The sequence below is a fragment of the Psammomys obesus genome, unplaced genomic scaffold (genome assembly GCF_907164565.1).
Source record: "Psammomys obesus unplaced genomic scaffold, mPsaObe1.curated_primary_1811, whole genome shotgun sequence".
Classification (NCBI taxonomy): Eukaryota; Metazoa; Chordata; class Mammalia; order Rodentia; family Muridae; genus Psammomys; species Psammomys obesus.
The window spans coordinates 6,053,036-6,066,043 of NW_026590701.1; the positions used below are offsets into that span (position 1 = coordinate 6,053,036).

The 13,008-nt window shown below is 41.1% G+C and overlaps 1 protein-coding gene across 1 annotated transcript in view; it reads left to right on the forward strand.

Annotated features, from left to right (window-relative positions):
• Myo3a (myosin IIIA) overlaps positions 1-11,705 on the forward strand; it is a 206,125-nt gene extending 194,420 nt beyond the window's left edge. Inside the window, exon 32 of the mRNA XM_055608590.1 lies at positions 11,139-11,705. Coding sequence (XP_055464565.1) covers positions 11,139-11,253 — 115 coding nt within the window. The 3' untranslated portion in view covers positions 11,254-11,705. The remainder of the gene's footprint in view (positions 1-11,138) is intronic.
• The last annotated feature ends 1,303 nt before the right edge of the window (positions 11,706-13,008 follow it).

Below are 13,008 nucleotides of genomic sequence, written 5' to 3' on the forward strand. Positions count from 1 at the left end.
GAAAGCCCTAGCCGTGCTCAGACCCACACACCCTTCCCTTTCACAGTGTGAAATGATGCTTACAGGGATGAGTTTTTCAAGTTTAAGTGTTTTAGGTTTGGACCCTAATGGAGCCACTGGAGAAGCTTTGTGTTTTCTGGGCTCTTTGAGCCAATGTTTTCACACCTTCTGAGAAATTCTCAAATTAAATGAAATGATAAACTGATTAGCACACTATGTCCATAGAAGAGGCTCTCTATAAATATGATGGCTATTATTATCTATCTGCCTTTGCTTTTTCAAAACCTACCTGCATTATAATTTCTAAGCTTTTGTCTCAAGGAAAAAAAAAAAGATGCATTCTTCCATCTTGGAACCAAAAACTGTAACCTGTTCAAGGAGAAGCACCAAGTTCTATGCAGGAGAATAGATGGCAGAGAGAACAGACGGTTTTCTAAGGTCACAAAAGAGTGAGGGTTCTCTAAGCCAGGGTTTTACACTCCACTTCTGTGGTAGCTGCTGACTTTAGTTCTTCTCCAGCATATTCCTTCTTCTCTACTCGCAGACAGATCCATGCCTGCTGTGATGATGCCACATCCCAGAAACCCTGCCTACTTTCCAGCAGCATCAATGGATGTGTATTTAGTATCTGCTAGAATAAGGATGCGAGAGCTGGCATTGGTTGAGTGCTTGCTTTGTTCTAGGCACTATGCTGCTATCTCAGTGAACTAGTGAGACACTTACTATGACTGCCTTCTTTTACGAGTGTGGGAGCTAACTTTCCAGAGCTTTTTTTTAATCAATTTTTATTTTATTTTTATTAATTACAATTTAGTCACTTTGTATCCAAGCTGTAGCCCGCACCCCCATCCCCTCCTAATCCCACCCTCTCTCTTCTTCTCCAATGCCCCTCCCCAAGTCCAATGATAGGGGAGGTCCTACTCCCCTTCCATCTGACCCTAGCCTATCAGGTCTCATCAGGACTGGCTGCATTGTCTTCCTCTGTGGACTGGAAAGGCTGCTCCCCCATCAGGTGGAGGTGATCAAAGAGCCAGCCACTGAGCTCATGTCAGAAACAGTCACTGTTCCTATTACTGGGAAACCCTCTTAGACACTGAGCTGTCATGGGCTACATCTGTGAAGAGGTTCTAGGTTATCTCCATGCATGGTCCTTGTTCAATCTTCATTCAGAAAGGCAAACAGGACTAACATCAAAGAAGAGGGAGGAAATAGGGAACAGGACAGGAGCCTACCACAGAGGGCCTCTGAAAGACTCTACCCAGCAGGGTATCAAAGCAGATGCTGAGACTCAGCCAAACTTTGGGCAGAGTTCAGGGAATCTTATGAAAGAAGGGGGAGATAGTAAGACCTGGAAGGGACAGGAGCTCCACAAAGAGAGCAACAGAAACAAAAATCTGGGCCCAGGGGTCTTTTCTGAGACTGATAATCCAACCAAGTCTCCAGAGTTCAGTGGCTCTATCTAAATAGTCACCCACATATTAACTGATGAAGCCAGAAAATTTGAACACAAGACTTTACAGACTTAGAGTCAATGATTTTAACCACTGTTTACTATTGCCACTTTATGCAAAGCACCATGCAGGGAGCTTAAGGAAGTAGTGGTTATTAGGGTGCCAAAGGTGTGACCTTCACATCAGATCTCAGGGTTAAAGAGAAGGATATCCACATACCAGTGCTGAACAAGGTAACTCCAAGAGGTGAGAACTTTTTCTAAACTAAGGAAGACTGTAGAGGTGAAGCTCACAGGAATAGTATGTAAGATCCATAAGCTCCCAGATTTAAAACAGAAAGCAAATATGCAAGGAGAATAGCTCTAAATAACATTTTGGAACAATTAGCAAAATTTGACTAAATTATATGCTCAATTGTATTATTTCAAAAAGAATAGTTTTCTATGTGAATACGTACATCCCTAGCTACAAGTATGGTGTATAAAACTGTTATACACCAGCTGTCAACACTGTCCAGGAAGGGTTAAGTAGGCCGGGTAAGGGTGTACCAAAAAAAAAAAAAAAAAAAAAAAACAGAATGCTCCATGGATTTTGTTATATTGATAAGCTAAATTGATAAACCAAATATCCTATGGTGTATAACAACCATATGTCTATTTATTTGTCAGTTGATGGACGCTTGGCTTGACTGCATGTTTTAGGTGTTGTAAAACTGAAATGAGCATTAAACTATAGGTATCTCTCAAAATATTAATTTTATTTCCTTTGGCTAGGTACCTGGAGGTGAGATGTGGGATCTCATTAATAGTAGTTGATGAATAATGAAGCTTTTTGTTTTTAAGGAATGTACGCACTGTCCTCTATGATGGTTGTGCCAATTTACATTCTCATCAACAGTGTACAAGGGCTTCCTTTTCTTCATATCCTCACCAACATTCATTAGCACTTATGTTTTGATAATAGGCATCCTGCATAGTGCGAGATCATGTCACATTGTGATTATAAACTGTATTTTCTTGATAATTAATAATGTTGGCCATATTTTTAATTTTAAGATAAAATTTATATAACAGAATTCATTTGACCATTTTTTATATTTATTAAATTTTTATTTTTTATATTAATTACAGTTTGTTCATTTTGTATCCCAGCTGTAGCTCCCTCCCACATTCCCTCCCAATCCCACCCTCCCTCTCTCATCTCCATTCATGCCCCAATCCAAGTCCACTGAAACGGGAGGTCCTCCTCCCCTTCCATCTGACCCTAGTCTATCAGATCTCATCAGAACTGGCTGCATTGTCCTCCTCTGTGGCCTGGTAAGGCTGCTCCTCCTTCAGGGAGAGGTGATCAAAGAGCCAGCCACTGAGTTCATGTCAGAGACAGCCCCTGTTCCCCTTACTAAGAAACCTTTCCACTTGGATACTGAGCTGCCATGTGCTACACCTGAGCAGGGGTTCTAGGTTGTATCCATGCATGGTCCTTGGTTGGAGTATCAATCTCAGAAAAGACCCCTGGGCCCAGATTTTTTTATTCTGTTGCTCTCCTTGTGGAGCTCCTGTCCTCTTCAGGTCTTACTATCTCCCCCTTCTTTCACAGGATTCCCTGCACTCTGCTCAAAGTTTGGTTATGAGTCTCAGCATCTGCTTTGATATCCTGCTGGGTAGAGTCTTTCAGAGGCCCTCTGTGGTAGGCTCCTGTCTTGTTTCCTGTTTTCTCCTTCTTCCAGTGTGCATCCCATTTGTCTTTCTGAGTGAAGATTGATCATCTTATCCAGGATCCTCCTTCTTGATTAGCTTCTTTAGTGTACAGATTGTAGTATGTTCATCTTATATGTCTAATATCCCTTATGAGTGAGTATATACCACGTGTGTCTTTCTGCTTCTGGGATAGCTCACTGAGGATGATCTTTTCTAGATCCCACCATTTGCCTGCAAATTTCATGATTTCTTTGTTTTTAATTGCTGAGTAATATTCCACTGTGTAAATGTATCACAATTACTGTATCTATTCCTCCGTTGAGGGGCATCTGGGTTGTTTCCAGGTTCTGGTTATTATGAATAAAGATGCTACGAACATGGTTGAACAAGTGTCCTTGTTGTTTACTTGAGCATATGTTGGATATATGCCTAGGAGTGGTATGGCTGGATCTTGAGGAAGCACTATTCCTAATTACCTGAGAAAGCACCAGATTGATTTCCAAAGTGGTTGTACATCACTTGACCATTTTTAAAGGTCCAATTCAGTAATTTAATATGAATTTAATATATTCACATTATTACATAACCACCACTAACTTCAGGATATATCCGTGATTCCCCAAGGAAACCCTGCACCTACCAATATCACAATCCTGCCACTCCTGTTGCCTGGCAACCACTAATCAATTTGCTTTCTGTAGTTGCTTATTTAGAACATTTTATATTAATGGAAATACACATGTGCCCTGCTTACTCTGACTACTTCCCTTAGCATATGATTTATTTCTAATTTTGTGGTGTGCATAGTATATATATGGGTGCTAATACATATGTAAAACAGCATTCAAGTGGAAGTCACAAGAAAATATTTGGAAGTTGGGTTTTGCCTTCTACCTTCATTTTTAGGCAAGGCCTCTTGTTTCTCACTGCTATACTACATACTCAAGGCTTCTGAGCAATTCTCCTAACTCCACCTCTGTTGTAGGCGGGATTAATATTTACTACTGGTTTATCTTCTGGTAATGCTGCTGTTAATCCTCAGCAGCTGTATAACCAAATCACCACACAGAGACTGGGTTTTTAGTTAACCTAGAACACAATGCTGGGCAATATTTACTCCTCCTAAACCTCCAAGCCCTCAGTTTTCTAACATTTAGATCTCCCACATTATACTTGCTTTTTGTGAAATCTTAGGTCTGGTTCATGCACCATGTCCTCCAAGCTCTCTCCTCCAGCTCTGCTCTCCTTGTTCTCCTCTCCCCCCTTCTCCTCCCACTCCTTTTCTGCTCTCTAGCTCCTCCCCTCTTTCCTGTCCTCTGGCTCCTCCCATTGCACAACATTGTATCTAGTTGCTTTATTTTGTCCTGTTTACACAAGAGTTGAGACAGGACGCTTATAATGAGTATCATAATGCAATATCCGGATTGAAACCAGAGAGTTGGGGGTGGGAAAATCAGCATTTGAATTAACAAGGGTAAAGGTATACATTTTAAAAGAACATTATACCAACATTTCCCCCTTTAATCCAATAAAAGACTCCTTTTCTTTCAATACAATAATAATTATGAAATTATGAAAATTGTTAGGTAAAATCTACATGTGCAATGTCTAGTCCATGTGTATTTAGCACATGGAGAGGGTATCTTAGGAGAAAGGGTCTGATTATCCTATCTATCTTGACAGGTTTAAAGTTCTATACCTAAATTAACTTTTATCCTTATTGGTATTACCTATATGAAAAGATTTCTCAACTTCTAAACAACTTAAGCTTAAATGTGGTACTGTAACTATTTGGTCTTCAACCCCATCAGAGACTTGAGAAGGAATAAAATTAGTTATGAGAGTAAATAGGAAATGCATGTTAGCAGCTTCCAAAAAATAAAAACTGACAGAGACAGTTTGCTGCTGAACAGTCACCCATAGCTCTCTATAACGTTGGAGCATCATCTTCAGCCTTCTGGCTCAGAATATTTTGACAGACATATATGTGAAGAAGGAACTATTTAGGACTTCCTTACCTTGTCTTGGCAGAGTTCGGCAGTTGACTTGTCCTGCATTTAAGCTTGCCCATTTTAGGCAGAATTTGTCTGTTGTGAAGCGAGAGTATTTTCTTTACCCGAGTGGCTTGTTTGGCACATTTGAAGCCATCTCCATATGAAGGTTCTTCGATGCTCATTATCTTCTTTCAGGTAGGCAGGTGCTGCCAGGAAATGACTTGTCTAATTGTCAAAGAAGCTTTAAAATAATAAGAACATTTTAAATGCCGTATTCTGTAGGTCTCTGAAGTTTTTGAAGACTACCTATCTTTATGTAATCGCTTTGTATACAAAAACATATCTATCTGTTAAACCTATGAGATATACTCCTGTGATAAATTAGACTAGTGTCTAACATGACTATGAGTTGAATAACTAATAATTAACTTGCATACCTAATATCCTAACCACCTTTTAATAATAGTTTAAAAGTATTGGAAGTAACCTTGACTTTCTATCAATATAGTAAAGTTTATACCAATGTATTAAAAATACTTATTTTTGCATCAATATGCAAAATCCTATACCAGAGTTAAAATTGACCTTATTTGGTAATAACAAATAAAACCTTAAGTTGAGTAGATTCAATAATCTACCCTTTTTTCTATTTCTATAAAATATTTCTATAAAATATCCCTGTATATTACTTGTTTTACTTTGAATAAGACTGTTAATAATAAACGTCTCCCAATGACAATAAAATTTCGTAGCCATAGCAAACAACCAAAAACATACCCAACCCCCTTTAAAGGAAATTGGACGCCGTTCTCATGAGTTTCTTCTAGCTGACATTGTGGACATGTAGAAATCCTGTAGGGGGCCCAAATAAAAATGGTTAATTAAGCAAGCAATAACATTTGTGGTCCTATAACATTTGAATGTTGAGAAATTTCAGGCTTAATAAAAGTCCTTTTTGGAACAGTCTAAAATGCTGGACCAGATAAAATTAGTAGCTTTCTTCAAAGTTCTTTGGGGAGCAGGCTTTGATGAGAATCGGCAGTTGAAGAAGTTGAGGCAGGTACAAGCAGAATGCTGGAACATTCAAGATGCTGGAACCCAACACACCTCCATCTTAATGTAGGAGTGCCAAGCTACAGATATCTACCACTACACGTGGCTTTTACAAATTTCAGAGCTCTAATTTCAGAGCAGGTCATTGGGCTTGCACTGCAAGTTATTTTGCTCTCCAGCCTGACACAATGATTTCAAGTCTTCACTTTTTTTAAAATTTAGCGATCTGTGAAGGGTGTGGAAAATGGAGATGTCCTAACCCTGCTTAATGAATATACCACTTTATAGTGTGATAAACTTTCCATAGCCCATCTTCTTGTCAGGGAGTTGGGAACTAGATTTTCTCTCTTACTTGCAGTATCAGTATATTGGCACTGGCATCCTTTGTCTCTTTGTCCAAATCCATGTTGTAGATTTTGTCCAGTGTTGTAGATGCTTTCATCCAGCACATTTGCTGTCTTAGGTGGTAGTTTAAGTCTTTTTGAGTGGAGTGGAATTTTATATATTCTGTGAAGTAAGTCTCTGATATCATTCTTTTGTGTTTTATCCAGTTTTCCCAAAACCATTTGTTGGAGACATTGTTCTTTCCCCGCTGTAAGCTCTTGATATCTTAGTCAAACCCAAGGGCTATAAATGAATGAATTTATTTGTGAGCCCTCTGTTTCCTCGCTCTATCTGTCTATTTTATACCAGTTTTTATGCTGTTTTGTTTCCTATCACTTTTTTGTAGATTTTTAAACCAAATAATATTATATCTCCAGCTTTGTTCTTTTTGTTCAAGATTGCTTTTGCTATTTAGAGTCTTTTGTAATAGCAAATGTATTATTTGGATTTGTTTTTCCTGTTCTTTAAAAAAAAGTTGAAATTTTGATATGGACTGCATTGAACTTGTAGATTGCCTTGTGGACATTTTAATATTATTAATTAATATCATTTTAATATTATTAATTATTACAATCAATGAACATTGAATACATTTTCATTTATTTGTATTTCCATTTTTCATCAGTGTTTTATAGCTTTATAAAGCTTTATGGTCTTTCTTTTCTTTGCTTAAATTTATTTTAAGTATTTTTTTTTCAGAAATCATCATTGAAATTGTTCTCTTTATTTCATTTTTGAGCAGTCTGTTGCTTTTGTGGATTCTGAATGAATAAAAACTAGTGACAGGAATCAGTGGTTAGAGAATGGCAGTGACAGTCAGGAGAAGGCTTTGTTCTCTCAATGAGTCCCAAGATTGAATTTTAGGGAGGTGCTGCTGAACAGTCATGAACCTGTAGAGTGTTTGGGGGATATATGGGCATTATTTATACCAAGGAAATGTAGGGGAAATGTTAGCCAGAAATAAAACAGAGGGTGGCATCAGAGTCCATCAGTTAAGAACAGGCAAATCATGAAATAACATCAACAGAAGAGGCAAGGGGACAGAGCATGGCAAGCATGACATGAGGGCTTCTTACTAACAGTGTCTACTAGTGTTATGAATAACTATCTAAGCCTTACAATAGTGTCTCTTATTCAAGTCAGTAGCTCAAAAGAGAATGCCCTGGTGCTCATTAAAGTGCTGTGTAAAACTTTCCTGTAAGGCATCCGCTGAAATCAAGATGTCCTAAAGAACCTTGACAATGTTTCTTTTGAGTGCCCTCTTCAAAATAGAGCAGAATAAATAAATAACATATAAATAAATAAAAATTATTAAATCTGAATAAATATTCAGAGACTCTGCCCTCTTCTCTCTAAATTATATTCAACTGGCAACGCCTAGCATTCAGTCTGTATCTCTACTTTATAGCTGAACTTGTAGTTGTTTGCCAATTCTACTCTCCCTAAAAGTCCATTACCCTCTTTTCAAAGTCTATCCTTTTCAAACTTTATTCTCTCCTTAAACCGTCTAATTGCCCTGGTTCCCTTCTAAGAATCAACTTTCCTATTTTATTAAAAAGAGAGGAGTAGATTCCCTGCATTCTGCCCAAAGGTTGCCCATGAGTCTCAGCATCTACATTGATAGTCTGCAGGGCAGAGCTTTTCAGAGGTCCTCTGTGTCAGGCTCCTGACTTGTTCCCTCTTTTCTCCTTCTTCTGATGTCCAGCCTCTTTGCCTTTCTGGATAGGAATTGAGCATTTTAGCAAGAGTCCTCCCTCTTGATTAGTTTCTTTAGGTGTACAGATTTTAGTAGGTTTATCCTATATTATATGTCTATATGAGTGAGTATATACTGTGTGCATCTTTCTGCTTCTGGGATAGCTCACTCAGGATGATCTTTTCCAGATCCCACCATTTACCTGCAAATTTCATGATTTCCTTGGTTTTTTTTTTTTTGTTTGTTTGTTTGTTTTTTATTGCTGAGTAATATTCCATTGTGTAGATATACCACAATTTGTGCATCCATTCCTCCACTGAGGGGCATCTAGGCTGTTTCCAGCTTCTGGCTATTACAAATAAGACTGCTACAAACATGGTTGAGCAAATGTCCTTATTGTGTGCTTGAGAATCTTTTGGATATATGCCTAGGAGTGGTATGGCTTGATCTTGAGGAAGCGCTATTCCTAGTTGTCTGAGAAAACGCCAGATTGCTTTCCAGAGTGGTTGTACAAATTTACATTCCCACCAGTAGTGGAGGAGGGTTCCCCTTTCTCCACAACCTCTCCAGCATGTGTTGTCTCTTGAGTTTTTGAGAATCTTAGGAAAGAAGTGGGAAACAGTAAGATCTGGAGAGAACAGGAACTCCACAAGGAGAGCAACAGAACTAAAAAATCTGAGCACAGGGGTCTTTCCTGAGACTGATATTCCAACCAAGGACTATGCATGGAGATAACCTAAGACCCCTGCACAGATGTAGCCCATGGCAGTTCAGTATCCAAGTGGGTTCCATTGTAATAGGAACAGGGACTGTCTCTGACATGAACTGATTGGCCTGCTCTTTAATTACCTCCCCCTGAGGGGGAAGCAGCATTACCAGGCCACAGAAGAAGACAATGCAGACACTCCTGATGAGACCTAATTGACTAAGATCAGAAGGAAGGAGAGGAGGACCTCCCCTATCAGTGGACTTGGGGAGGGGCATGCGTGAAGAAGGGTGTGGGACGGTGGGATCGGGAGGGGAGGAGGAAAGGGTTTATTGGGGCATACAAAGTGAATAAAGTGTAATTAATAAAGAAAAAAGAGAGAGAGAAGAGTAGCCCAGTATATACACGTCATTCCACTGCCAGCTCCACACTGTGGTCTCTCATTGTCCCCTCAGCATGCTGCAGATGGCCTGTGGGGCCTCCCAGATGAAGGCTAGCCTTCCAGCTGTGCTCTCAGTCTTTACAGCCATGCTCTCTCTTGCTCTCACTCTCTCTTTCTCGCCACTCTGCATCTTTAATGTCTATTCTCTTTACTAAAGAAATCACTTTGGGTAATCTTTGAACCGGATGTTGGCAGCAGTCCTCAGAGAGCACAGTCTTAGTCCACCTTCAATAGCACACATTTTCTGCCCTCCATCACAACAAGGAATCACATGTGAAGGATATGCCTCACATCCTACTTTCCTACTCTCTCTTCAGCCACTTTACTTAATTTTCCTCCCACTGCTTCACTAAATCACCCTGCCAAGGTTGCCAATGACTGCCATTTGTTCTCCATCTCAGTCTCTCCATGTTGACAGTATTTAACACCTATGATTTTTTTTCTTTCAAAATTACTTTTGCTGTTCTTACAAAAACTTTTTAAAATTTTATTTTGGCTTTTGCTTTTGTGGGAAGGGCTTCACTCTGTACTTTCAACACATGGCTGGTTTTTAAAATATCTTTATTTTTGGCCTCTAAGACTGATCATCACTGATCCGTCTTCCTCTCTCTGGTTTCTCAGCATTGCCCACGTGTTAAGTAATCATTTGTGTACTCAATGTAGAGTCTCCAGTCTCCAGGTGTCTCTTCCACACTTGCCCTTCTTCTTCTGGCTCTCACTCAGATCTTGCTTTCTCCTCACTTATTCCATTAAGTCTACCATAACCTGTATTGTTCCCGGGACAGTATGTCCACTGCAGTCCTGGGACCCTTCTCCTGCTTGATCTATTATTCTGAATAGATTCCTACCCAGAAGAGCATCATGGCTTACTGGGTCTTCCTTCAAGCGTCTTCTCAAATTTTGCTTACTAGAGGCCTATCTTGACCATCATTACGTGTATACACACCATCATTGTCCTGTTATCCTGCTTAATTTTTCTCCAAGGTTTCTCTCATCACCTGATATTTTAAGTTTCTGTTTGGTCTTCTCCCACATCCTACTTAAAACTCCATGAAAGCAAGGACTTGTTCTCCTATTACCTATCTACGTTGGTACTTTGTAGATGCTAAATTACTGTGAGAACCTTAGAGCTGTGTTTTAGAAAGCATCTCCATTTCCTCAGGCAAGTTGCAGAAACAGATAAGCATGGAACGGAGTTACTACAATGGGTCCAGGAAAGCAGTTACTAAAAACATTGAAGCCTGAAAAGCCAACAGAGCAAACAGTACCTGCGTCACTGCTGGAGTGAATGGTCAGATCCTCTCAGCGTTTAAAAGAAACTTCTGAGCAGTTTGAAAATCCATAAGCTTGTTATCTATTTGTGCTCCTTGAATCTTCCTATTTGATGAAAGTCATTTAAAAAGCTAAATAAGGCACTGAAATAAGTAGTTCTCTATTGGATGTGAATTACTCTTGTTTCGAACATAGCGAGCCTTTGCGGTCTCTACCTGCTGAGGCTTTGCTCTTATCTGAACACAAAGGCCATTGGTTTCGGCTTTGCAAAACTGCAGAGCGTTATTAGAGCTACGTTGGGTCCTTTAGCCTGTCATTTTGATTTTCTTAAATGCGTGTGGTTGGTGGATGGCTCAAGGAAGAGAACCGCCTGGCTCTGGGAGGGTGGACGAAAATAAACGCAAACAGCTGCCGCTGATTGTGAGACCGCGCTTGGCTTGCAGGTGCTGGACCGCGGCGGAGAGTCGGGAGGAAGACCGCGGGATCTCAGCCAGCCCCTACGACTACAGAAGGCTCCTGCGCAAAACCTCCCAGCGCCGGCGCCTGGTGCAGCTCTAGCACACCTACCGAGCTTCGGAGAGTGTGGGACCAAAGCAACAGGGCGTACGCGGAAGCCAAGGGCGCTGAAGCCTCCGATGGCCTGACAGATCTTGAGGTCCAGATCTAGCAGAATCTTAACCCTTTGGATAGTTGCAAATACTGGTCCTCGGACGTCCCCCACCCGCCTGTCACACCACCCCCATTCACCTAATGTATCCCCTTATTCAGCTGTTCGTGATTTGGGGCACCCACTGTGCCAGAGCTGTCACCATCCCTTTGCTCGTTTTAAAATGATTTAAGAGATTTCTTCTTTCTCAAAATGGCTTTCCCGGGACCAAATGTCAGTCTCTGTTGGTTGGGTACGCCAGAACATAGGCAAGGTGGGAGTGGAGCGAACTTCAAAGGTGAGCTCACCTCGAACTTGACTTTTCTCCTCTCTAGATTATTAATAATACTGAATAAAGTAAGCATCCAGGAAAGCCTGGGTTTACACGGGTTTGCTTGCCTTGTGCCTTGGGGGCCTCTGTCTCTGATATCCAGCTGATCTGGCAGCAGGAGCTGAGATGACTTCTGTGTCCATCAGCAAATCTTCACACACACACACACATACACACACACACGCAAGCACATACACACGCAGGCACACACGCACGCACGCATTTGGCCCCAGTCACTTTAAAGCACAGTCTAGCTTAAACTTTACCTAGAAACGTGGACCGTAGATAAATCTTCAAACCTCGTCACTCAGCCTTCCCAGTACCATGCTGGCAGTGGTCCTCAGACTGTGAGGACTGTTCAATTTGAAGGTCTTTTACTCTGCAGATTTGAAGTAATCCTCCCCTCACTGGAAGTTGGCCATATAAAAATGAACAAAATGGCAGTGGGTGAGAGGCAGAAATTTTTTGTTTGTTTGTTTGTTTGTTTGTTTTTATCACTTTGGGCTGTGAAAGACAGAAAGGAAGAAAGAAAGGAAGGAAAAAAAGGAAGGGAAGAAAACTTCCAGGTTTTCTTGACAGATACATTCCAGGTCTACACCTAGATCAGGTAAAGAAGGTGCAGGCAGGAGAACCAAACAAGTTCTGGTCACATCAGGTTTTAGTTCCTGATGCCAAAAATACCAAAGCAGAGGGCACTGACAACTTTTGCATCCCAGCCTCTAAAGCAAAGAGGGGCTTGTGTAGCCCCCACATTTACAAATGAGATCTAGGTAAGGAGAGGCCTCCTGTTGTGACCAGACCAGCAGTGCCCTCCCTCCCTGCTCCTCCCCTAGATAGCTCCTCTCCAGTTTTGGGCCAGACAGACAGAACAGAAGAATTACCCTAACTGTGCCAACCCCCTGGAGTGGCAGGACCTGTACCTGGCACAAGAAACCGGAACAGCAGAGCTTACAGACTGACACCAGGAAAGCAGGAGTACTGCCAGGGCTGGCTAAGGCTCCTGCTCCCCAGCACTCCACCTGGAGCAGGTGGAGAGAAGCCCTGCCAGGCTGCCTGCCAGACCTGTCCTCTAACCCTGGGTTCCAGTGGACCCCGCACAGCAGAGTCCTCCCAAAAGTGTCTGCAAAGGTATATTCAGTTGCTGAGTAGAGAGACAACAGAGATCTCCCCCCACCCCCAGGTTCAGTAAGGCTGATGTGGGAACTAGCCTGCCCTCCATGGAAGATTGCAATGTTGTTGTTTTCATCCCCCTTTTTTCCTACCTATTCTTTCTCAGTCCCTCAACATTTAAGCACCAAAAGAACATGGGAGAAAACCTGTGCCAAATACCCTTCTT